The sequence below is a fragment of the Hyaena hyaena genome, unplaced genomic scaffold (assembly GCF_003009895.1).
Source record: "Hyaena hyaena isolate Hyena2069 unplaced genomic scaffold, ASM300989v1 scaffold_83, whole genome shotgun sequence".
NCBI classification, from domain to species: domain Eukaryota; kingdom Metazoa; phylum Chordata; class Mammalia; order Carnivora; family Hyaenidae; genus Hyaena; species Hyaena hyaena.
In genome coordinates, this window is record NW_024080715.1 from 3457065 (window position 1) to 3484186 (window position 27122).

At 39.9% G+C, this 27122-nt stretch overlaps 1 protein-coding gene across 2 annotated transcripts in view; it reads right to left on the reverse strand.

The window, feature by feature from the left end:
- The window catches only part of EMB (embigin), a 41592-nt gene extending 24870 nt beyond the window's left edge, over positions 1–16722 (reverse strand). For both annotated transcript variants that reach the window (XM_039234171.1, XM_039234170.1), the window contains exons 1-4: positions 16531–16722; positions 6085–6201; positions 5508–5597; positions 4928–5017 (exon numbers count right to left, since the gene is read on the reverse strand). In XM_039234171.1, coding sequence (XP_039090102.1) covers positions 4928–5017; positions 5508–5597; positions 6085–6201; positions 16531–16636 — 403 coding nt within the window. In that variant the 5' untranslated portion in view covers positions 16637–16722. The remainder of the gene's footprint in view (positions 1–4927; positions 5018–5507; positions 5598–6084; positions 6202–16530) is intronic.
- Between the last annotated feature and the right edge of the window lie 10400 nt (positions 16723–27122).

The window sequence follows — 27122 nt, forward strand, 5'->3', positions numbered from 1 at the left end:
AGGCTAACATCATGGCCTGGTACTAATCCACTGTTGTTCCTCACCCTCCTCACTTCCCAGGCCATACCTTTTTTCACCTTCTGGGAGTTTTCAGTTCCACCTTTCTGGAAGGATCAGCTTTCTGGGGATTTTCAGTTCCAGCTCCCCTCCTTGCCTAGATTCAAGGCCCTGTTCTTAGATCTATGGCTCTTAGAACTCATATGCCTTGTGGACAAACATAAGGAAAACTAACACATCAGTTCACAAGCTTGATGCCTGGTCACCAGTTTTGGTTGGCAGACATTGTTTTTGCTTTTTACGTACTTAACCTAATAGTTAAAAGAATGTTTGCGATATTTAAAATTTTCTAGGTGTGGTAGGAGGATTTTCAGATTCTCTAATTTACTATATTGCTGGAAATAAAATGTTTCAGTATTTTTAAAAATCAACTCATTTTTACTTATGTAATTAAAATTTAATTTAAAATGCTAAATACATATCAGAAAAACAGAAATAATACTTCTCTGTATGTGCCTTATTGAAGATGTAGCTTTTGACTTAATTCTCAAAGACTGGGAAGATTTGAATGGAAGCAGCAGACAAGAGAAGAGATGGGATTATATCCGATCAGGTTCCCTCTCCCACTTATGCTGGGATGTCCTGTGCCGGTTCCTCACCACCATCTTCTAACTTTTCTTTTAAATTTTTTAAATGTTTTATTTATTTCTGAGAGAGAGAAGTGTGAGAAGGGGAGCATCAGAGAGAGAGGGATATACAGAATCGGAAACAGGCTCCAGGCTCCGAGCTACCTGTCAGCACAGAGCCCGATGCTGGGCTCGAACCCACGAACCGCGAGATCATGACCTGAGCCATAGTTGGCTGCCCAACCGACTGAGCCACTCAGGCGCCCCTAACTTTTTCATTAATTCTATACCCAATGTTAATAACTGCGTGATTATTAAATCATTTGTCCTCTCATGTTGATGGAGTGGGGTACTGTTACACAGCTATACTTTAGGGACAGAGCAGTGGTTCTCAACTGGGTAGATTTTTGCCTCCCCAGGGGACATGTGGGTGGCACTGTGTGGAGGGAGGTTTTCAGTTGTCAGGACCTTGTGAGTGCTACTCAAATCTAGTAGGTGGAGGCCAGGGATGCTACCAAACATCCTCCAGTGCCCCCCCCCCCCATAGCCCCACTGCTCCCACAACAAAGAATTATCCAGCTCAAAAGGTCACTATTTCTGCTAATGAAAAACCATGGTGAATGTGTGCAGCTACTGCCATTTAAATCACTACGGTGGATCCCTCTTCCATATCTTTCTCTCACTCTGAATGTTAATATTTACTTAGCTTTTGTCTATACATCAGCAGCAGCGTCCACATAAGGTGTAAAGACTGGTAGTCTGCCCCTGGGAAACATCATACACATTTGAACCTTCTGGGAATCATTCTAGGGTCTTCTCTGCCACAAAGGGTCTGAGCAGCCAAATATAAGGGACTCATTATTCTTTTTCTTTTTTGACTAAAAAGTCCATTTCCAGGTGCCTGGATGGCTTAGTCAGTTAAGCATCTGACTTCGACTCAGGTCATGATCTCACGGTTCGTGGGTTTGAGGGTTTGAGCCCCGTGCTCAGGTCATGATCTCACGGTTTGTGGGTTTGATGGTTTGAGCCCCATGTCAGGCTCTGTGCTGACAGCTCAGAGCCTAGAGCCTGTTTCGATTCTGTGTCTCCCTCTCTTTGTGCTCCCTCCCCGCTTGTGATCTGTCTCTCTCAAAAATAAAAAAACATTGAAAAAACTTAAAAAATTTTTTAAATAAATAAATAATTTGAAATAAAATAAAATAAAAAGTCCATTTGTTTTTCTGTCTTCCTGAACACCTAACCCCTTTTCTCAATCTCATGGACCAGGTACCTACCCCTGCTGGGGTCTGAGAGTTCCTAACCCTGACTTCTTGCCTGCCTGGCTCTAGGCAACCTAGTTACCTCTCCTGACCTTAATTAGTCTTCTCAAATTTCACTCCATACCTTAATCTAAATATCTATCCTATTAGTGATTGCTTTGTCTAACTCTCAGTTTCACTAGGACCCTGCCAGGCCTGATGCTCACGTTTCAACACGGTAAATAAAATTTGTCATCAGGGAGAACCTACCCCCAACATTACAAGGGTGGTCAAGAAAACTGCCTGCTGATGCTTTGATTTTAACCTCTTTGGTTAAACTATGACACACTGATTGAGATACCAAACACTATAAAATGCAGAGAGAAAGGAAAAAAATAAAGTAACAATAAAGAAAACACTCTAATTGCTGTAACACAAACCATGAATTTCAAATACTGACAATGGGGAAAATTAGTGATGTAAAAAAAAAAGTCCATTATCAAAAAAGCAGTTTTAAAAGCCCAATGATATCAGAAAGGGGGCGGAAAACCCCCTTACTCTTAGTCAATTATACTTTCACAAATATAATCATTATCTCCACAAATGCAATTTCTAAGACAAATATATTTAAGAATAGGGCAATTAAAATATTTTTGTTTTCATTCTTTTTGAAACTTCATTTAGTTTCAAAAATAATGTAAGTTTCCTTAAAATAGGTAGAATTGTTTTAATAAAACTGTTGAAGGAAATGGATAAATGGGCATTAAGAAAGACAGTTTATATAATGGGTAACAGCCATAACCCCAACAGCACATTTCCTGGATTCAAAACCAAGCTCCGACTTATCATCTGGGACCTCAGTCAATTCACTTGATTTCTTTGTGCCTCCTTTTCCTCACCTGCAAATTGCAAATAGTAATAGTGCCCGCTGCATAGAGTTGTTATGAGGACTAAGCTATGTTACGTTCAGAAATACATACATTGTGTGTAGTCAATCCCAGGTGCCTGTTAAGTAAATAATTGGCAACAATTTAAAAACATAAAATAAGTAAATGACCAGGCTTCCATGAATCAAAGGTCATGTTTTCCATTTTTCCAGGCACAGGCTCCTGTGTTTCCCAGTCTCTAGCATATTCGGTAAGGAAGCATGCTAGGAGCTGAGCCAGTGTTGTCACAATGGTCCAAAACATGCAACTAATGTTTTATATTTGAATCTCTCTACGAGAAACACTTTATCTCCTAACACAGAGCTCGATTTCTAAAAGGGCCTGAGGGAAAGAGAAAACAATAATGACAACATAGAAACGTAAGTGCAATTCAAGTACACAAAAATACCACAATATGAAAACATTCCATTCATAAAGTAGATTAAAAAACCTAGTGACGGCAATAAGAAGAAAGCCTCTGGTTCCTCATAAGCATGAATACACCTTCAGATTTAACTTCTATATTTCAGTAACGGCGGTCTTGAAGACCAAACGTTTTGGTGGGAAGGGAACCAGAACAACGTACACGAAAACACAACCAGCTCAGAAATCCACTGTTTCAAGATCAACGTCAAATCTTTTTATTGTCAAATAAAAATGAATCTGAATTTATGTAAGAAGAGGTTTTATTCAAAGAATCTATTGCAGTAAGGAAGACGCTCCAGACTTGGGATCTGTCTGCAAACATCTCAGAGTCAAAGAGAAAACATTTTTCATTTACAGGGAGGGGGAAGAGGCCAGCAGGCACTTTTGAGGGGAAATAAGGCAAACTGGTGGGTGGAAGCCAGCGGTATGATTCGGCTGTAGTCAGGACTTAGTGCTTGCTCAGACGTGGGGCAAACCAAAGTTCAGGGGCCTGGGAGGAACAAAAAGTCTGACTAAAGCTTGATCAAGCCAAGGCAGATGGTAACTAATAGACAACTGTGGACGCTTGGTCTCTTCATAATGGAGGAATATTGGCTTTAATAGAAGAATTAGAATAAAAGAGTAGTTAGAAGTTAAACCCTCAAACAGGTTAAGTAAGTAAATAACCAGTAAATAACCTGATATCAGCTAAAAAGTCCATTTTTTTCTCTCTTCCCAGACACCTTTTTTTCTCAGAGTCCTTACTGGGTAAGTGAGGGGTGTGCTGTTGCCAACATCACCTGGCTAGTCGAAGGATTTGCAAACTTAGGTTCTCATATGGATCTCTCTTAAAGAAACATTTCATCTGACAAAGAAAATCAACAAGTAGAACACGTAAAAAGTAAAAAATTAGGTAACAACACAAAAATGTTGCAATTACTTTTTACAGTTAGGGATAAACTCCAAATACTGGAATAAAGACTGAGAACAAACAGCTGTACAAAGTCATAACAAAGGTTCTCCAAAAAAGGTCAGTGCAAACATTCCTTTGGTATCAGATGGGAGATGTGGGAAGCATACTTTTCGTAGGAGAAAAAGAGAAGACTGTTCTTCAGACAAAAGGACAGTTAAAGACTGAACAGGTAATTGGATAAAATATGCTACTGACCCAATAAATGGGTTAACATTATTTTAATTCTAGTTATACCTTTAACATTGTTACTAAAACAGACAACTACTCTTACTAATTTAAAAATCTGAGATTACTTTTGAAATACTGGAATCCAAAACTGAGAAAAAGAAAGCAAAGCTGAGTTTCCGCACAGAACACTTGATTTTTCCACAGCACTGCCACTGACTCATTTGACAGTATCTTTCATTTCCCTGCCTAAAGGTCTTCCAGGATGCACAAAGATTTGAATGGACGCACCAGCAAGAACTGATGAAAACATAAGACTATCTGCCAACCAAATGGAACCTTCCCTTCTACTCTGGCATCCCTCTTCTAGAGTCTCCTTAACCTTCCCACATCTGACCAGCTGCCCACTCCATGCACACGAAGCGGTTTGCCCTCTGCATTAGACTTCTACATGTTCTCTTCTAATTGTATGAGGTACTGGTGTGTTTCTCCCATCAGACCATGAGCAGGGATGAATACTTCAGGAGGCAAAATGCAGTCACTTAATCAAAAACAAAAACTTTGGGTACTGTATTATTCGAAATGTGGTACATTTACCGGTCACTGATATGTTATGACTCTCCAAGGAAAGGTTAGAATACTTTGTCGTCATTTCTTCTCTGATGGGTAGACTTGTAAAAGGTGAAGCTGTAAGAAAAAAGAACTTGTGATTACATATTATTATCAAGACAAAACAGTACTTCACTTATTTTTCCATAGCACTGTCATTGACTCATCTGATAGCATCTTTCATTTCTCTGCCTTAAGCTCTTCCAGGAGAGGCCCAGACCCCTCCTCAATGCAGAGAGATTTGAATGGACGCACCAGCAAGAACTGATGAAAACATAAGACTATCTGCCAATCAGAATAAACCTTCCCTTCTTCTTAGAAGTCCCTCTTCTAGAGTCTCCTTAACCTTCCCACATCTGACCAGCTGCCCCTTCCCTGAACACGAAGCAGTCTGCCCTCTTTGCATTAGACTCCTACATGCTCTCTTCTAATTGGGTGAGGTACTGCTGTGTTTCTCCCATCAGGCCATGAGCAGGGATGAATACTTCACCAGGCAAAATGCAGTCAGTTAAAAATAAAAACTTGAGGGGGGGGGTGCACTGTATTATGTGAAATGCGGTACATTTACCGGTCAGTGGTATGTTAGGACTCTCCAAGGAAAGGTTAGAATACTTTGTCGTCATTTTTTCTCTGATGGGTAGACTTGTAAAAGATGAAGCTGTAAGAAAAAAGAACTTGTGATTACATATTATTATCAAGACAAAACAGTACTTTAGTTATTTTTTCATAGCACTGTCATTGACTCATCTGATAGCATCTTTCATTTCTCTGCCTAAAGCTCTTCCGGGAGAGGCCCGAACTCTCCCCTCAATGCAGAGATTTGAATGGACGCACCAGCAAGAACTGATGAAAACATAAGACCATCTGCCAACCAGATGGAACCTTCCCTTCTTCTCTGGCATCCCTCTTCTAGAGTCTCCTTAACCTTCCCACGTCTGACCAGCTGCCCCCTCCCTGAACACGAAGCAATCTGCCCTCTTTGCATTAGACTCCTACGTGCTCTCTTCTAATTGGGTGAGGTATTGCTGTGTTTCTCCCATCAGACCATGAGCAGGGATGAATACTTCACCAGGCAAAATGCAGTCACTTAATTAAAAATAAAAACTTTGGGGGGCACTGTATTATTTGAAATGAGATACATTTACCAGTCAGTGATATGTTAGGACTCTCCAAGGAAAGGTTAGAATACTTTGTCGTCAAGGAAAGGTTAGAATTCTTTGTCGTCATTTCTTCTTGTGTGGGTAGACTGGTAAAAGGTGAAGCTGTAAGAAAAAGAACGGGTGATTACATATTATTATCAAGAAGAAATAACAACAAACTGGTGTGTAACAGCTAAAATGCTATATTGTATACTATTAATGAAAAACAATGTTTCAGGAAGCTCCAATGAACTAGGTCTCATATGATCCCAGAGGTTCAGAAATATATTGAGCTATTAAATGTGACCAAATTTTCAACTTTTTCTCTGTTCTTTGTGTTTTTTTTTACTGAAAAATCCCTACTGATTTATATCAAGTGACTTTATAAAAAAGTCATTGTCTTAGCTGACCATCTGTAGTTTCTTTCTAAAACATAAATGAAGACATTGAGGAATTAGATAAGAGTAGCAGAAAAAAAGACAGACATGAAGAGGCAGAAAGAAGATGAGTGAACAAACATAATAAAGGGCATAAAAAGAGGAGAGAAGATACAATGAATGTACAGTGAAGGTTTCTGCTGTTTGTCTTCCAGCTACAGACCCAGCAGCCGTCTACCAAACTGACTTTTGGTGTTCCTCTGTCACTTCTTTCATCTTTTGAAAACTTTTGAAGATAAAAGTTTCCATTTCCATCTGGCTCACTCTCCTCGAGAGTATATTCTGGCTACTGTTTCTTTGACTTTAAGGCACCTGAACTTACCTCCCATGAAAACCACCCCAACTCTATCAAGTATGTCAGAAAACGGAAAAAGGATTATTTATGACTGTAGTCTGGGCTGCATTCTTTAAACATCTCATTCAATTTAAATTAAACCTGAGCCTTTTTTTATTTCACTTTCTTAATACTCTGCTCAGAAACTTACTCCTAGTGCAAGATTAGGTTTCCAGTTCCTTTCTTGCTCACATGAAAAATATTATCAAAGTCAGATCACTTTTGTGGCTTCAGCTTACAGATAGCTTTTCCAATATTGCCTAATAAAAAATCTACCTAGCAGAACCTAGCTCTCCAACAAGCTGTGCTCCAAAGGCTTGATCACTTCAGTGCAGCTTTGGAAGGTAGAATGTACTTCCTCCTTAATCCTTTAATGAAATTAATATGTAAATCATACCACCCTCTGACAATGATTATATAGGAAAATATGCCCTGAGTTTCTCACTGGGCTATCAGGAATACAAAACATTTCTTCTATGTACATCTAATATTGATTCATTTATATTCTCTCTCTCTCCCCCCTTCTCTTTCCCTATTTCTCTCAAACACACACACACACACACACACACACACACACACACACACACACACAGCCAAAAGGCTCTTATCATCATTCTTCTCATTTAAAAAATATTGTTTTTTCCATTCTTGGGCATAGCTCACTTCCCTGTATTTAAGAGAAAATATTTCAGGAAGATGAAGGCGGATGCAATTGACTTATGGATCAGAAGCCAGGAGGGTGCGGATGGGAAGGAATGAGCTGTTCTATATCATCTGTTCTGTGAAACTTGCAAAACATCAACTTGGATATTTTTGCTTCCTTCCTCGGGAGTTCTCTTTTCTTGGCCTAGACTACTGCAGAGCTGAGTGCAATTGTGAGGGTTCCCACCACATTCTTTACGCCTAAAAAAGCCCATAATCCTTTGATAATATCATTAATACTAATAAATGATATGAGAAATTTGAGAAATATCATTTATTAGTATTAGTAGTAGTATTATTCATACCACCAACAGCAATAAGAATGTGATATAAGCTGGAAAAAGTGTTTTACTTCTTATTCTTATTTCCCTTAAACAAGTAAATATGTAGAGCACCTGATACATGCTTGATGCTGGTAAGGACTATGAAGCTGAGTAAACTTGGTCCCTACAGGGCGACATGGATCATATTAATATTGATTAAGCCCACAATTTGTGATTGAAAGTCATTAAAATTTCAGAGTGCCACCCATTCATAGTACTGACTATAACTAGCCTATGTAGTTCCCAAATTGGCATGTAGGCTGCAGAGTGTGCAGATGGATTTACATTTTTAAGGCATTTTGGTGGTGGAGATAATGCCAAAGAGACAAGCTTAGAGAGTGGGGTCATTTTGTCATTTCTCAGTATCAGGACCTGGATAGAAGAGCCCACCTGTATCTGAATAAGAAGAGAAGAGAGGTCTAGGCTTGGTGTGCGTGAAATCCAAGCATACAGAAGCTGAAGGAATAGGAGGAAAAAGAAAAACCAGGATTTAAGAGTAGGGAAGTCTGGGTAGCTTCAGGATGTGCTAGCTGTTGTGACCACCTCCCACTGCCAGTCCATATATTATAAGTACGGCCATTCATAAACCAGCCACCACCTGTATCTTAACTTTACATCCCCTTCTAAAGCGTTTATCTTGATCAGACTCTGGATTCCACTGAACAAGCCCAAGTGCAAAAGAACACATGTAACTCTTGTGATGTTTTGCCTTGGGAAAACTCCCTGTAAGAGGCAAGGTACACAAATTTCTCGAGTGGGAAAAGGGAGGGCAGTCTCCGGAAGGTGTGAGAATAGTAAAAGTGAGAGTCCTTTGTTTAGCCAAGAGATTTTTTTAATCAAAAAAAAGTGGGAATGTAAACCTTATTGCTTTCAGTAGGAGGACACTGGCAGGAGGCTGATTCAGCTGAGATTGATGTTTAAAGGAAATTGGCATGACAGTTAGGCAGATGTGGTTTGAATACTTCCCCGAAAGGATTAGGCTGAGTCACAGAAAGAAATTCAAAGTGGAGAGGCAGAAATTTTGTATCCTAATCCAAGTTCTGCCTCTGACTTGTTACCTGGGCTTTCATTTCATGGAGGAAAAAGGAAGGATCAGAAAAGTTGTATAACATTGAGTGAGGGTGCCAAGATCATAGAATATATTCCTCAAGGTATGCTGCTTACCCCCTTCTTAATCATTGCTGGAGATTTTCCACTCGGCATTCTTTTACAGGTAGTGGCAAAAATGACATGTAGAAGAATAACATCTAATAGTTTTTCTAAAGATTAAGGATTTCTCTCCATCTGCAAGGGTGATGGGGCATGAGGATGTCGCATCAAAGAACTAAATAACATCCCAATTCCACCTATTATTAGATTCATGCAAAACAGCAAAATAGTCTCTATTTACATATCTTTCACATAGTACATTTTATAATAGACATTGCTAGATGGGTTTATAATTTATGCGTTAACATTTTTAAATGAAATAAACATGCTATAATTTCCACTTAAAATATTAAGGTAACATTTTTACATATTTAATTCTGGAGCTCCATTTAGATTGGAAAGAAAAAAAAAGAGGAGAACACTGCATTGGGTCTTAAGATTTGCTTTCATCTAAATCAGAAAATAAGTTCAACCATATCTCTGTTTAAGAATAGGCAATTTTCTCTGAATCCCCCCAAATCTCTTTATTATTTTTTACAATCTTGGAAGGACTTCGTTTAGAGAAAGGTGTAAGTAAAAATCATTATTAGGATAAATATCATTCTCTTTTTCTCTCTCCTCCATATAATGTATTGATTGCTATCAATACGCATAATAACATTATTTTTAATAAATCTTAATTTTAGCATTCTCTGATACACAGCATTATAAGGTGCAGCCCAACTGCAAAAAGATTATAACCTAGGAATGGATAATATGTACTATTTATAAAACAGAGGTTTGGAACTCAGAGTATATTTCCTCATGGAAGCAACACTATATATAACCATGAGATCCCATGCCAAATTGCAAAAGCCATTTGAGCCATGATATGACTAAACTATAGCATTAAAATATCCAATTACCAATATTTCTAATAAACAGTGCTTTTAGACTTCTACTTCAGGATTTGAGGCATATGGTATTCCTTTTTTTTAAATTTTTAACATTTTTAATTTATTTTTGAGACAGAGCATGAGTGGGGGAGGGACAGAGAGAGAGAGGGAGAGACAGAATCCAAAGCAGGCTCCAGGCTCTGAACTGTCAGCACAGAGCCCAATGTGGGGCTTGAACCCATGAACTGTGAGATCGTGACCTGAGCTGAAGTTGGACGCTTAACCGACTGAGCCACCCAGGCGCCCCACAGAATATGGTATTCTTATCCCCTGTCTGTAACAGCAATAGTAGAAAGAAGGGGAGAATAAAGCTATATTGATTCCCATACACTATAAGCCAGAGAGAGTTTGTCAAAGTTTGACGAGAAAATAAATTCCTGATGGGGACATTTATAAGTCAGACTTTCTAAGTCAGGGACAGATAAAAAAAAAAGCAAACAGGGAACTCCTTTTTTTCCTACATAGAATCAGAACCATTGGACAAAAAGGCCATTTTTAGACAAGCAAAAACAAACAAAAAACTGTAGAACAATTAAAAAGCTTAATGACGAACAGTATGCACGTTTACATAGCCTTGTAAAACTGTTTTTAAAACTTGGTCACATTGAAATATAAGCAAATTGGTCCTTTCTTCTCTTTTAAATATGATTATTGCAATAAAATATATTTTGAAGGGCAGTGTGAAAACTCTTGTTTCAAACTACCTCTACATAGCCATTAAGATATTTTAACAGTGAAACTTGGGCCAAATAAAACTCTTAAAAAATAAAATCCCCAAGGTTTGACTAGGATTTCTGCTCTTTCTAAAGACTATGGGTTTGTTGAATGTCTCACCCACTAGATTACTCTTTGAGAAGGCTTACATTCTGTTCAAACATCAGGTGGGGCTGACTTTTACCCTCCCCAGGACATCTAGCTTTGTCTGCAGACATTCTGGAGGTCACAAAATGGAGGAGGTTACTACTTGTATCTAATAGGTTACAGTAGTTTTCTAGGGCTGCCATACAAATGACCACTAATGTAGCAGCTTAACATAACAAGACGTTTATTCTCTCACAGTTCTGGAAGCTAGAAGGCTGCAATCAAGGTGCAGGGCTTTGTCCCTTCTGCAGGCTCTAGGGAAGAACCCCTCCTTGCCTCTTCCTAGCCTTTGGTGGTTGCCAGTAATCTTTGGCATTTGTTGGCTGATAGCTGCAGCACTCCAATCTCTGGTTCTGTCTTCACAGGGCCATCTTTCTTCTGTGTGTGTCTGTCTCTGTCTCCATATCTCTCTCTCATTTCTTTCACAAAGACCACCATCATTGGGTTAAGGGTCTATCTTAATCTCATATGGCCTCATTTTAACTTGATGACATATACAAAGACCCTACTCTCAAATAAGGTCACTTTCATGGGTACCAACAGTCAGGACTTGAACATAACTTTTTTGGAGACACAACTCACCCACGACATAGGAGAGGCCAGCAATACTGCTAGGCATTCTATAATGACCGTCCCCCACGATGGAGAATTATCCAGCCCCAAGTGTCATAATGTCAAGGTTGAGAAACCTCGTTTTCAAAACAAGTACATCCTTAACTCTTGATTCTTCAATGTGATTATTTTTAGTAATCTTCAAATGGCCCTCTGGCCCTGAGGTGCTGTTCTATACACTTTAGGTGTAGATATTTTAGAGCAAGAACATCTCTTGCCACCGTTTTTTGCCAGCCACCCTCTCCTGACAGGGGCCTTTTGAGGACCTTTTACAGAGAGGCACTAAGGGCTGGATGGAGTTTTGAAATGCAAACCAGGAAATCTATTATAGCTATTAGCTAGCTCCAGGCTCCTAGCTACATGAGGAAAGCACTTCGGGCTTCAAGATCAATGAAATGATATATCTAAATTCCCTTTCAGGATTCAGAACTATGTAATTATAAGACTATAAAAAAAAGATTCTATCTTTGGAGTAGAGATATATTAGTAATAATATAATCACAAATTTTAAAAATAATTTTTTAATGATTATTTTTGTAACAGAGAAATACAGAATATGAGCGGGGGAGGGGCAGAGAGAAAGGGAGACACAGAATCTAAAGGAGGCTCCAGGCTGAGCTGTCAGCACAGAATAATGACCTGAGCCAAAGTCAGGTGCTTAACTGAGTGAGCCACCCAGGAGCCCCGATATAATCACAACTTTAAAAATTGCAGGCAAACATTATTTCTGATTATTAAAAAAACACCATTTTCAAAGATAACACCTATTGTTTCTACATTAACAATATATTATTTGAGATACTTTATGTGAACAGTGACTATGTTTCATCAGGAGTAGGGGGTTTATTATTTTCATATAATATGTGAGGTTTTTTCCTTTTCTTTTTAAGATTTTATTTTAAGTAATCTACACCCAGCGTAGGGCTCAACTTTACAACCCTAGAGTAAGAGTCACATGGTCTACCAACTGAGCCAGCCAGGTGCCCTGAGGTTTTTTCCTTCTATGTCACTGTGTGTGTCTTTCATTGTTTTATTTCTATGGTTCACATTATATAGTGAAATATGGGATGCCAGTGATACAACAGTAATTTCAAAAGAATACAATCTAGGACAAATAGCCTCCACACTTAAAATCTGTTTAAGGACAAATACTCCTTTGAAAAATGATACTTAATTACATAAACTAAGGACAGTTTCTCAACTCTCATTGTGGCTTAATGTCTATGTTAACTGAAGCTTTCCCAGAAAGAGTTGAAATTCTTTTTTCACTAAGTTTGTTTGTTTGTTTATTGAAAGGGAGAGAGAACAAAGAAGAGGCAGAGAGAGCAAGAGAGGGAGAGAGAGAGAGAGAGAGAGAATCCCAAGGAGGCTATGCATTGTCAGCACAGAGTCCAATGCGGGGCTCAAACTCACAAACCATGAGATCATGACCTGAGCTGAAATCAAGAGTCGGATGCTTAACCAACTGAGTCACCTAGGCCTCAAGAGTTGAAATTCTTTTTCCTTCTTTCCAAATGATCTCAAAGAGAATAGTTTCAAGTTTAGAATAACTTTTCCCCTGAACCATCTGAGAATAAGCTGCTGACCTGATGACCAATTCCACTCTGAAACATGACTGTACATTCCTTACAAAGGACATAACCCCCAAGCCATACCAACACTGCCATTAAAACTGGGAAATTAGCAGTTATGTATTACCATTGCATCCCACATCTCATCAGTTTCAACAAAAGTCCCTAAAATGTGCCTTTTAGCCAAAGTTACAGTTCAGAATTAGGCTCTCAGCTGTCATGACCCTCCATTCTCCTTAACTCAGGAACAGCTTTAGTCATTCTTGACTTTTATGACCAGTATAGTTCCAGGATAGTTATGTTGACTATGATTAGATTTGGAGTAGATCTCTTTGGCAAATATATCACAGAGGTGATGTTGTGTTCCCTTTGTATACTATCAGATGGCTCACAATTTTTAATCCTCTCTTTGCTGATGGTTTTCACTTTGATCACTGGAGTAAAGGCTTCTCCACTGTAAAGCTGTTCTTTTTCCCTTTTCATTAATATGACTTTACCAATTTTGTGGGAAGTTACTTTAAAACTGTGTAATATTTTGTGCCTCACCAAACTTTCAATTGATTTATTTAATTAATTTGTATCAGTATGTACTCATAAATACCTGTATTATTCAATGGGCACTCTCCAGTGGATACTAATGGATACTAGTCCATTAGTATTATTATTTATTTTGATGCTCAATTTGTCCCAGGTTTGTCCACTGGGAACTCTCTGGCTCTTGTATCTTTTTGACATGGCCCATCATTCTTTGAGCACTTCATTGCTTTCTGGCACAAGAAGTTCAGGGCTTATCTTATACTTATAGTTAATCTGTTCCTTTAAACAGTTTTAAAAATGACTCAAAACTGCTTAAAAAATTGCTGAAGTTTTCTACTTAGATCTAGACTAACACAATGTCAGGCACATGTAGAGGCTCCAATAATACCTGTTCTCATAAATATTTATTACTAGACGGTTGCTGTATGTGTGGGATGGGGAGTATCTCTAGAAAGGAAGGTGGGTGATCAAGAAAGCATAGAAGCAATGTCCCCCAGAAGTTAAAAATGATCATTTCAAATGTTTCTCTTGCAAACATATTTTTCAAAATAAACATGACCCATTCCCTCAATCTGCTCCACATAAGAGTAATATTAATGATGTTTAAATATTCCCATTTATCTGATAGTTGCTTTAATAAAGTGATTTTACATTTCTTATTTAATTGAAACAGCTTAAAAGAATTAAAGTGAGCCCTTTCCCTAACATTATTCTACAAATCAAAGCATGTTAGCATTCCCTTCAGCTCAAATCAAGCATTTAAATCCAAACACCATGTTCTGACAGTGTTTCCAAACTTTCATAGACATACCCAGTTATTTCAGAGAGACAACTGAATATTGGAAACAGATACTGGAGGGGGTTCCTGGCTGGCTCAGTTGGTAGACCATGTGACCCATGATCTCAGGGTCATGAGTTCATGCCCCATCTTGAGCTTAGAGCTTACTTAAAACAATTAAAAAATAAAGAAAACAGGCATTGGAGTCAGACTGAACAATGCTCAATTTCCTGTTCTACTGCTTAAATAATTTTATATACTTGGGCAATTATTTAATCTCCCTAATTTCCAATGTCCTCATCTGAAAGTCGGGGACAATAAAAGTTAAACCATAGGGTTGTATGCTACACAGTGCAATGCTTGGCCCACTTGTTATACAGTAAATATGACAAATTATAACTATGTTTATTATTAAAATTTGGCCAGTGTCTTAGGCTTATAAGAGTACCTATTTCCAGGTAATTCAAAGCACCTACATAAAAAATAGTCATTAACTCCCCTATAGTCTTTAGCAAAGAGAAAACTGAATCTCACAGAGATCAATACAGATTCTATAAAATGAAATGAAGTTGCTTCACAATTTTTAATCATGCCTTAAAATGAGATGCTAACTTCATGCCTTTTGTACAATACATCGTTCTACAGATTTAGCTTAAGCGGAGGAAAAGGCCAGGACTGACACTATATACATACAGAGACAATTGCCATACGTACATACATCTTCCCATTGATTTACAACTTTTAAGTTATTCCACCTTCATTTGTTTCCTACTTTTTTCTCTATAGAAGTCTACTCTGAATGCCAACTTAAACCTGACTCCGTGCTACCAACAGTATAAATAATCACCCAGTGGTGCACTCTGTAGGTCACTGGAATTTTAAAGCAGTGGTTTTCAACCGGCTTAGGCTCGCATGATTAAATCACATGGGAGCTTTTACAATATCTGATGTCCAGCTTCAATCCCAGACGACCTGAATCAAAAGTTTTGAGGGCAGGATCCAGGTATCAGTATCTGTAAAACTCCCAGGTAATTCTAACACAGAGCCAAGTGAAGAACCACAGGACTTAACCAGAATGCAAGGGCTCTCAGAGCTTCAACAACAGTCTTGAGTGAACCAGGAGTGATCAGGAATAGCGCCAGGGGACAAAAAGTCCTTGACCATTCTTTGTAAGTAGCAGGAATGAAAAAGAGGTGAGTGGCTAGGAAGTGGGGCAAGGAAATTTACGAACTGAAGCAACCCAAGATGCTTTGTCCAACTTAAGCACTGGGCCTTTTAAAGGACATTTATAAAAACTGAAAAATCTTATCCTCTGATTATCTTTCCATCTTTATTATATGTTACAAAAAACCTACAGGCTATAGGCACCTAAGGTGAATTCCTATGAAAGTTTGAAAACCTTGTGTAGAATAGCTTAATTTTAGTTGGCGGTAGGCAGTATTTGTCAACCTGAAAGGCAGTCTGTTGTCCTAATTAGCTGGTAGCACTTTAATATTTGTGACACAGAAACCTGCATTAGAAAGTAGGTTGGGTGAAATACTTTCAACATAACAAGTAATTATAAACAAGTGAAACTACAATGCCAAATCTGGTATTGGGTTTTGGAAATGTTTTGTACACAGATCCCTGTTTCAAAGTGTCTGAAACAATTAAAACAAAAACCACGACAATTTCGTTTTCAGAAACCATGGTAAAAGAAGATGCACACACTGTCCAATGAGTGGGGGGCTTTCGTTGAGTGGTTGTGGTTACGCTATTTCACCTCAGCTCTAAAAAACATCCTCAGGGCCAATCCACCTGCCAGGCAGGGAGCTGCTATTTAAGCCCACTACCGACTCAAGCGAAGGGAGTTGGCCCTGGGGAAGGTGGCTTTCAGGAATCCTGCCACCTTAGAGCTGGTACCCTGCTCCCGCCCGCACCCCCGCACCCGGCCGCCCTCGTCCCAGGAGCGCCCAGACCTGCCCAACTACCAACGCCCCCGACTCGCGGGGCGCTCGCTCTCGGTCCCTAGATTCCCTCCCCGGAGCGGAGGAGCCCGAGCCGCCCCAGCCGTCTCGTCCAGCTTGGACAACCCAAGCCTGGCCAAAGTCCGCACCCGCCGTCTCCAGCATCCGCGCGCCTCTCCCCACCAAGCCCTCGGCCCACGGGGACCGGGGCCCGCGCGTCCCTTGCTGCGCACTCTCCGCCCCAACTCGGCCCTGCGGCCATCGCACCTGAGGGCTGGCCGTCCGCCAAGCTCCCGCGCGCCGCGGCGAGGAGACACAGGAGGGCCAGCGGCAGCGGCCCCCGGGGCCCCAGCAGGCCGGGCGGGGCGCGCATGGCGCCGGCGGGTCAGCCGCGGTCCTCGCGCACCGCCGTCGGTGGCCCAAGTCGCCGCGCACACTCGCCGGGGCCCGGGCGCCAGCTGCGAGTCCCGGGGGGCGGGACGCGCGACTAAAGGCGGAGTGGGAGGGGCCCAGGCGCCCTGCCCTCCTCCCCGGCGCCGCTCTCCCGGCGCCCGCCGCCCGCCGCCGACCCGGGGCTGCGCGCGGCCCTCCATCCTTTATGCAGCACAATGGCCGCGTCCCGCGCGTCCGGCGGTGCAGGGGCCGCTTCCGCGCCGCAGCCTCTCCCGCCTCCGCCCTCCCGGCTCTAGCAGGTCTGGAGCCTGCTACAGACGCGGCAGGTGATGTCTAGCCCGCCTGTTCCCTCCTAGTGTGTATGTATGTATGTCGACAGTATTCTGTGCAGTTCGTCTGAAGCAGGTTCACTGCTTTACTTTGATGAGACAGATGAGAGGATGGGGAACACTTTTCCGCTCCCCCGGGACGTCCTGGGCTATTAAGGAGATTTGTGTTTGCGCAGGTGCTAGGTGCTCTCCAGCTGCTCTGCATCCTGGACGACTCTTCTCTGCTCTCCAATGGCACACACCCTCCCCTCCAGTCTCTGAAGGTTTAACCGGTTCTCTCTAGATTAAGGTTTCCGAGTCCCAAGGCCCCATGGTGTCTGCTTCTCTTTTTCTTTTGTTTGTCTTGCCTTAACAGCTTTTAAGGAGCCACCTAGAGGTGAAGACACAAAAACTACCGAAAGTAGAGACTGTGTAAATGGCACAAGCCTGTCGACCTTCGTCAAACTCGAACACAGTTCTAACTAAGACCGTATTATCTCTTACGCAGCATGGCTGTAGCTTGGAATTTTCAGTGCTCCCCACCAAATAAAATAAAACTGAACTATCAGAGAGAGGAGGAGAAATCTATGTTACATAAAAGAGCAGTAAGTAAGACCTGATGATTTTCCAGGGTATTAGAACACATGAAAAGATGTTCAGTATTTCTCATGAATCTTGTTCCCTCTTTCTTTGTTTTGAGAATGCCAGGTTTGATATTCATAAATTCATTATATCGGTGCCAAAAAACTTTAAAGAAAATATGAGATACAAATTTTGAAAACTGAAGTGCTAAACAAGAAGTATGCTCACTTTACTGAAGAATAAAGTTAAAGGTTAAGTTTTAATTGGTGTATTTCTAAAGTATGCCTGTTTCTGGTTTAACATTACATAGGCAGAATTTCTGAGGAGTGTAGATTATTTAAATTGGTGTTAAGAGAATATGAGTAATACAAGCATATTAATATCTAATTAATATTAAATAATCTACCAAGTGCCACGCACTGGGTTTAAAATAGGCTGCATGGTGTCACCTGGATAGGTTAGTCAGCTGAAGGTCAGCCTTCCTTCAGGTCATTCTGATGAGTTCAAGCCCCACTTTCTGCTGGTTGCTGGCAGCAAAGAGCCCACTTCAGACCCTCTGTCTCCCTCTCTCTGCCCCTCCCCTGCTTGCACTCTCTTAAAAATAAACATTAAAAAAAAAAAAAAAAAAACTCCACTCTAGAGAACTATTTATCTACGAACCACAAATCTCAGGAAAAATTCTTCTCAGTGAGAAAATTATGGTTATGATGATTAACCCTTTCTAAACAAAGCCTTATAAGAAACCCTGTAAGGATTAAGATTTTACATCATGGACTCCCTTGGGACCTTGACCAAGCTTGCTAAACCCAAATTGTCTGATCAATGGTTGCTAAATCACTCTCCAGTCTTGCTGCCCTGAATCCTGTCTCAGGATTAACTACAATCATTTGTCTCTACCTTTGGAGTTTGAACAGTGAGCACTTCTCCAAATAAGCTGAACATTGACTGACTTCCCCAGGTGGTCCTGGCGGTCCTGGGGAATAAGCTTAAATTCACTTTACTTCAAATGAGCTGACCTCGTTTAAGGAAAAATTATCTTCTCGGTTGAATCCATGTGTTGGTGAAAAGGAAAAAGTGACTTGCCCAAGCTGAGGCTAATTCCCACCATCATGTTTGTTGTTACAGCAAGATAAATTGAGAAAGAAATATAATTATATTTTTGCTAAGCATTTTGACAGTCTTTTCCACATTGTTAACTGTTTTTATATTTAGATAGTTAATATGTTTGGCCTTATCTCAACTTCAAATGTTCTATAGTCTTTAAAACTAGCTTATATAATACCTTCCCTGTATAGCTTTTTCTGACCTTTCTAGTCCAAATTGACCTTTCCTTCCATGATGAACTAAATATGGCCACAAATACTTTGACACTGTCCTCACCATGCGGTGTACTGAGGGGGAAAGAGAGCCCTGTGTTTCCCTTCTTCAAAGAGATCGGGTGGTCTCTGTGACCTCTCTGATCTATTGAACATGCAGAAGTAACAATGTGTGAGTTTCCAAATCCAAACCACAAAAGCATCTACTTCCTTCCTCCTTGTTCTTACAATACAGCTGCCAGGAAAGCAGTGTGACTACCTAGAGATCAACAGCCGTGAGAATCCCGAACTGCAGAGAGGAACAGGAACAATGAGATGCCCTGTGGAGGGAGCAGAAAGATGCTATATTTGTGACAGTCTCTTTTTGGAGCCTCAGGAAAGGCCAGCCCCCAGCTAAGTACCATGCAGAGACCCCAGTTGATACGCCATGGAGAAGAATTGGCCCGCTAAGCCCCACCCAAACTCCTGGCCCGCACGATTGGGAGACAGCACCTGTTGTTTAAGCCACTAAATTTTTGGGAAGCTTGCGTCACCACAATAAATTATCCAAATGGTCTCCTCTGAACTCATACTGTCCCCAGGATTAATTTGACAATTAATAATTTATAGCTTTGTGACTTGACCTTCATTGTTGGCTTCAAGTTACATTTAAATATTTTATGAGTATACAACTGGTTATGTGATTATGTCTTCTTCCTTCCCAACCACATTACAACTCTTCTTAGTACCTCAAGATGGTTGTATATGTCTTTGTGTTTCCGGCAGTATCCTAAAAAAAAAATAATTACTTCTAGTATGCTTTGTTTTTACTTTAGAGAATCAGTTAGGAAATACATTTTTTCCTTTTTTCCCCCAAAACTCGTGTTTGTAAAATAATGCTATAAAATCTTTATTTTTTTTTTTCTTTTAGGATATAAGCTGTCATTGAGTGAAAAGTATACAACAGGATCCTAGAAAGTTATGAAAATGAGAATGGGGGGGCCTGGGTGACTCAGTTGGTTGAGTGTCTGACTCTTAATTTCGGTTCAGGTCATGATCTCACAGTTTATGAGTTAGAGCCCTGCGTTGGGACTCTGTCAGTGTAGACCCAGCTTGGTATTTCTATCCCTCCCTCTGTCCCTGCCCCACCCCCTCTTGCCCATACACACTCTATCTCCCTCTCAACATAAAAAAAACAAAAACAAAAACAAAAACCAGGAAAAAAAAATAAAGTGAGAATGGGAATGTGGATGAGGGTTACCTCTTATGGAAAGGAATACTTAATTTTTAAAACTTTTAATAAAAGAAAAACATTATATCAAACAGTAACATAGGAGAGGGAAATATATGTTTCCCTATATCAATCAACAAACCACAATTTCTATTTTTGTCAGTCTGACAGTTGAAAACAGCATGCATTTACAGTTTAATTTACATTTGTTTTATTATGAGTTGGGGTGAGCATTTTTAGTATGTGAAAATGTAATGTACAAGCGTCGTTGCAAACAACAAAATTCAGTCTCGGTAGGTGAAGCAGAAAAATATGCACTTAAAAGTTGTCAGGTACTTCTTGAGATTGTTGAAAACACAGACTCAAGGATAAACTTTGAGAAACACCAGAATTCATGGATACCACTGATGCCTCCCCCATCAAACATGAAATGCCAGGGACTTGACACCCTGCATCCACTCCCATCCCTGAGGCCTCTTGCGTGTCAACAGCTGGCCCTTGGCGATCCCTGCAGCCACTGCACTAGCCAGTGGGAGGTCTGCTCTGCTCCCCTCCAAATCAGTCTCGCTCACCCCGGAGTGTAAGGCCTCACCCCTAGCTTCCAGAGGAGATGCTAAGTGTTTGAGAGAAGGCAGAATTCCGAAAGTAAAACTATCTCTAAATACAGAAGCATTTTCCAAATATAAGCAGGAGTCCTGAATATGTCAAATAACCGCTCCAGACCTCTCCATGGTGACAGGCAACCTTTCTTCATCCTGATTCTTTGAAACAACAGCAGATGCTCCCCCGGCTTGATATGCTTTGTACCCACTTCACATGCGGACACCCCATCCAACCCCAAAGGAGGCCCTGTCTCATTAGAAGGGGAAGTTGGATCCCTTCTAATGCCTTGTACAGATGCACATTCTAAGGCCCTGGGATAGGAGCTCGTAGCGTGTTCATTGGACATATGTTTTTGTAAAATTTGCTAAAGTAAACATTGTAACTGGAATTATTTAATATGACCACTTATTTCTACTCCAACTGCTCTTGGATCTCACTTTCCCACATGTCAGATGGGATGCTGTGAACATTTTTGAGATCCTGCTACGAGCAACTTGAGTTAAGGATACATTTCATAGAGATTTGTTATAATACAGTTTTGTGTTCTGCGGTCCCTTTGGTAGAGAAACAAGTTACTGCTAGCCACCCGGTTTAGAAATGGCTTTAAGGTATACAGACTTTTTGCTGTGTGATTCAGCTAGCCTTGTGACTGACTGAGCTGACTCTCTGGGCATGCTGACATAAAGGTGAAGAATCAAAGACCAGATCCTGATACCATATTGTCACTTGGCACCAGAAATAAGTTGATAGGGAGGGAAAAGGATGCCATAGCCAAATAAAAAATGTAATGGTCTGAATTATATCTCCACCCCAGACACATCAAATTCATATGGTGAAGCTCTAACCCTCAGTACCTTGAATGTGACTATATTCAGTGATAATCCTTTAAAGAGGTAATTAGGTTAAATGAGGTCATATGGGTTGGCCCAGAAGCTAATATGACTAATCTTGAACCTAATCCAATTTTGAATCCTTAAAAGAAGAGGAAGAGATACCAAAGGTAGCGTGCACGCGCGTGCGCACGCGGGCACACACACACACACACACACACACACACACACACACACACAGGAAAGGTCATGTGAGGACACAGAGGGTAGTCATCTACAGGACCAGGAGAGAGGCCTCAGTAGAATCCAAATTTGCTTCCATCATTTGTCCCTGTCTGTTTAGTTTTTGGTAATAACTTTTCCCAGTGTGTCTTGTGACATTACCACCAAGAATTATTTGTTATGTAGTCAAATTAACCAGTCTTTTTAAAAAATGGCTTTGTTTTTGTCAAACCAGAAAGACCTTCATTGTTTTAAGGAAAAAACAAAGATATCCTATGTTTTCTTCTAGTATTTTTTACTTTCTGTATTTTCTGTTTGAAATTTAAGTTAACATAAATGTTATTCTCTATAAATGTAAAATCATTATGAAGATTTATGGTAATAATTATGATTCACCTTCCTGTCATTTTAGGCTATCTTTTATTTTAGAATTTTATGACATTTCAGCATTTTGGGCAATAAACTCACCAGTCATTTAAATGAATTATTTATTTGTTATTTGTTTAATATTCCTGACAGTTTCTCATATTTCAAGTTACCTCAAGGAAGTGGATAGGTCTAGTTAAGAGGATGAGAAGAAGTGGCTCACCAAATACATGAATAAGAAGGAAAATTAAATAATCTGAATATCTGAATATATAACTGAATATATACCTGAGAGTAGTAAAGATTTAGTAACCAGACTGAGTCTCAAGAGATCTAGCTCATATTCACATTTTAGAGACGAAGCAGTTTATAAAAGACAAAATTGGAGATCTCAAAGCCTTGATCCCTAAAATTTTATCTCAGTCTCTACAATGCCACCGTCACTGGAGGGAGACGGTGAGGGAGAATATTTTTCAGTATTAATGATTTAAGAGTTTCAATTATTTTTAATTTTTTAAACTTTATTTTGAGAGAGTGTGTGTGTGCATGTGGGTGTGCATGCGTGCACTCAGGGGAGGGGCAGTGAGAGAGAGAGGGAGAGAGAGAATCCCAAGTAAGGTCCATGCTCAGCACAGAGCCTGACACAGGACTTGATCTCATGACCGTGAGATCAGAATCAAGAGTCAGATGCTTAATTGACTGTGCCGCCCCAGGTGTCCCTAAAATTTTAATGTTATCCAAATGTTTGACTTTATGTAAAGTTTTATCTCAGAATAGAACCAATATATTATTACTTCCCATGACATTTTAACCGTTTTTGCGAATTTTTTAAAATAAGAATTAAAAGTTAGATAAAATGAATTCATCTCTACAATTAGATGTTTGGCCATTTGTAGTGATGTCCTTGTTTCTTTTTTGTTAAACTGTTATAGAGACAGCATACTCTATTTTAGTTTTAACAACCTGTTAGGTGCTTCATAAATGTATTTTTGAAGATGTAGCATAATCAATAAATAATAACTCTAGTTTGCATTCTGATGCAAAGCAGCTTTGTATTCGTTCTGGAAGATTAATGGTTGCTAAGGAGAGTGGCTAATAAATGCAGGTTTTCTTTGGAAAAGAACTTTTGAAGAAGGTTTAGGTTTTTCAGTGCAGAAAGTTAGCAGAAATGGAGACAGCATATAAAAAAAGAAACTTCTGTGTGTGGATGAGACAGCCTTGCATATTCACACTGGTTAAAAGGATATTTGAAGGCAGTAGTTTTGAGTCACAGCAGTACCATTTAATCTTTTTGTGAATTTAGAAATAATTACCACTCCAAATATCAGTTTCCTTTCCTTTAAAACAGGTATATAGAATGCATCTGTCAAATGTTGTCAAGATGAAAGTTTTGGCAGTATTGCAAATTATAAAACAAAATATTTGGATGTTTGTCGTGATTTTTGTTGTTATTAATATTATTGTTATAGGTTACACAATAGCAGTATTTTTTTCTTGAGGTAGTTTTGTGCAAAATGCATCCAATTTGGAGCTGTGTTTTTCTGTGCACTGGAGCTCAGAATGAATGTTACCAAGTCACTATAATGGACTAAGGAACAGAATTTAATGGCAGTGTGCCTGGATGGTGTCCAACTTTGGCTCAGGTCATGATCTCATGGTTTGTGAGTTCAAGCCCTGCATGGGGCTATGTGCTGACAACTCAGAGCCTGGAAATTGCTTTGTATCCCGTGTCTTCCTCTCTCTCTGACCCTCCCCTGCTCATGCTCTCTCTCTCTCTCTTTCTCAAAGATAAAATATTTTAAAAAAGAATTTATTGGCCAAACTTATGATGGATGTGATCACCAGAAAGAAAGGCACAAGTCATCCAATACCTCCTCTTAGATGGCACAATACCCGAGGAGGCCTGCTAGCCTCAGAGTACTCTACTGGGCACACAATGTATGTTTGGTGTTCAGGGGAAGAACTCCACCTCACTGTTGGTAGAGTGCAGCCTTCTTGATGGATTTTGTGGCCAACACATGTAGGCATGGTAGAGAAAAATCAGCTGCCAGCGTGCTGTGACCTTGGTGCCCAGACAAAGCTAGACTTAGACACAGCTACTTTGTGATGGAAAGAAGGATAAAAAGCAGCAATAGAATAGAGAATCATGTGACGTTTAATTTAGAAGCAGATCTCCAGATCCCCACCTGAACTGTATATTGTTGGGCAAGGCTCCTGTCTTAGCCTCAGAGAAAATGGAAAAGTGTAAAACTGGTTTTTAGTTTGATCTGCAGATTTGGGGGTGTGAGTACTCAGTACTGGACACATAATTTGGGGTTCCAGAGCAAAACTAAAATGAAGGCTCGATGTTCAAAAATTGCTAATTTTAAGAGGACGACCATAGAGAATTAAACCACATGTACAGCCCTTCTTAGGACTCAGTGTAACTTTACAAGTTGGTTCTGCCTCTATATAGTCAGCAGCATGGCTGCTTTCCTGAAAATAGTAAGATCAGTCTCTACACACCCTGAACGCTGGATGCTAAGAACTCTTTTATTTCCCTTTTTCTAAAATATTTTGGGGCGCCTGGGTAGCTCAATCGGTCAAGAGTCCAACTTCAGCTCAGGTCATGATCTCATGGTTGTTCGAGCCCGTCAGGCTCTGTGCTGACAGCCTAGAGCCTGGAACCTGCTTCAGATTCTGTGTCTCCCTCTCTCTCTCTGCCTCTCCCTTGCTCACATTTTGTCTCCCTCTCTCTCTCAAAAATGAACATTTAAAAAATTTAAATTTTTAAATTTTACTAAAGTTGACACATGTCACATTAGTTTCAAGTGTACAATATAGTGATTTTATAACTCTGTTTATTATGGTATGCTCACAAGTGTAGCCACCATCTATCATCATACAGTGCTATTATATCATTGACTATATTCTTTATGCTATACTTTTATTCTCACAAGTATTATCATAAACATCCTCAGATTAAAAGATGATATTGTATCTATGAAAAAAGTACAAGCTATTATGAAAAAGAACATTTAAGGAGACAAGAGATCAGAGTTGTAGGTCCTGTTGATATGTCAATTAAATGAGGACAAATTAAATATATGTTAAAGTATGAACTATCTCAATAAAGTTATCCCCCATGCATACTTTTTCTCAGCAAGCTACTGAAGAAGGTTCTCAAAATTAAGAGAGTAAATCAAATTAAAGGGGAAACTATGGGACAAGAAGGGAGATCTTTATTTTTGAAGGAGAGAGAGAGACAGAGCATGAGCAGGGGAGGAGCAGAGAGAGACACACAGAATCTGAAGCAGGCTCCAGGCTCTGAACTGTCAGCAGAGCCCAATGCGGGGCTCAATCTCACAAGCCAGATCATGACCTGAGCTGCAGTCGGACGCTTAACTGACTGAGCCACTGAGGCACCCCAGGAAGGGAGAAAATATTGCAAAAATATACTTGTCAAAACATACCGAATAGTAGCAATGAAAGTATAATTTATTGTCTTACTTTGACTAGAAATCCTACAGTAATCTGTTAAATAGAATTTTTGTTGCTAATTTTTATTAGTTTCTCTTTCCATATTAAATCTTCTTGCATGTTGGGTGATGTTTAGTTGTTTATTTTTGTTTAAGACTATGGGGATTAAAAGTTTATTTTAATCACTCTGAGCACATATATGGGACTTTTCTGACTGAGCTTCACTTGAAGATTATTTTTCTTTTTCAAAAAAGATTTTATTTTTAAGCAATCTCTGCATTCAAAATGGGGCTGAAACTCACAGTCCGAAGAACAAGAATCACAGTAGACTGAGCCAGCCAGGCACTCCCACTTGAAGATTATCTTAAATGTTTTTGAGAAATCTTGGACCGGTTGTATACACCTGAAAATACAATTTTTGAAAGATACCCATAATTATACAAAAGAAGTTTTCTTTTATTCCTAACTTACTAAAGGTTTTTGTACTTAATGGATACTTTTGAATGCACCTCTCATGATCAGTTACTTTTAAAAGTAGAATTTATTTATTTATTTATGTTTATTTATTTATTTAGAGAGAAGGCATACAGGCATGAGCTGGGGAGGAGCAGAGAGAGAGACAAAGAGAGAGAGAGAGAGAAAGAATCGTCAGCAGGCTCCATGTTCAGCATGAAACCTGAAGTGGGGCTCAATCCCTTGACCCTGGGATCATGACCTGAGCCAAGAGTCTAATGCTTAACCAGTTGAGCCACCCAGGCCCTCCAAAAGTAGTATTTAAAAAGAAATCATACTGAATTTATTGATTGATTTAGGGAAGGTCGACAACTTAGTAATGTTGATTCCTTTCAATAAAATGGAGATTTTATTGAGTCTGAGGAAATTTTAACTTTTCCTTCATGTAAATTTTACACAATTTTAGTTAAATGTGTTCATAAATATATAATTCATAGCATTGTTTTGTTTTTGTCTTTGTTAAGGCCTTTTTTTTTTGGAGGCTTCACACCCAGCATGGAGCCCAACCACAGGGATTGAACTCATCATCCTGAGATCAAGACCTGAGCTGGATCAAGAGTCAGATGCCCAATTGACTAAGCCCCCCAGGTGCCCTTAAAGGTATTTTAAAATAAATGTTTGTATTTTTTTATTTTTGTAAATTTTAAAAAGTGGGATGGACCCAGAGGCTGGCGGGAGGACTGGGGGAAGATATGTGGACCTAGAAAAATGGTTGACTAATGGCAGTAGCCCAGGAGAGGGTAGCATACAGGTGCTGGTCCTGAGTGAAAACGGAATGGGCTCTGAGCTCTTGGGTTTCATGAAGAAGCTGGGGTCTCAAGCCTCTGCCAGGGTCCCCACTCATCATTCTGGAGGCAGGGTTTGCACTTTGCAAAGAGGGAAACTGAGGCCCAAGGAATTGGGTATTTTTCTTTTAAGTTGCAAAGCTGAGTCCAACCTACACTGCGGCTCTCTATCACTAGGAAGAATCTTCTCCGGCCTTGTGTTCTTATTCTGTCCTCCCAACTTCCCAGTAAACACACAGCCCAAAACCACCCTTGACACCTTGAGCCGTGGT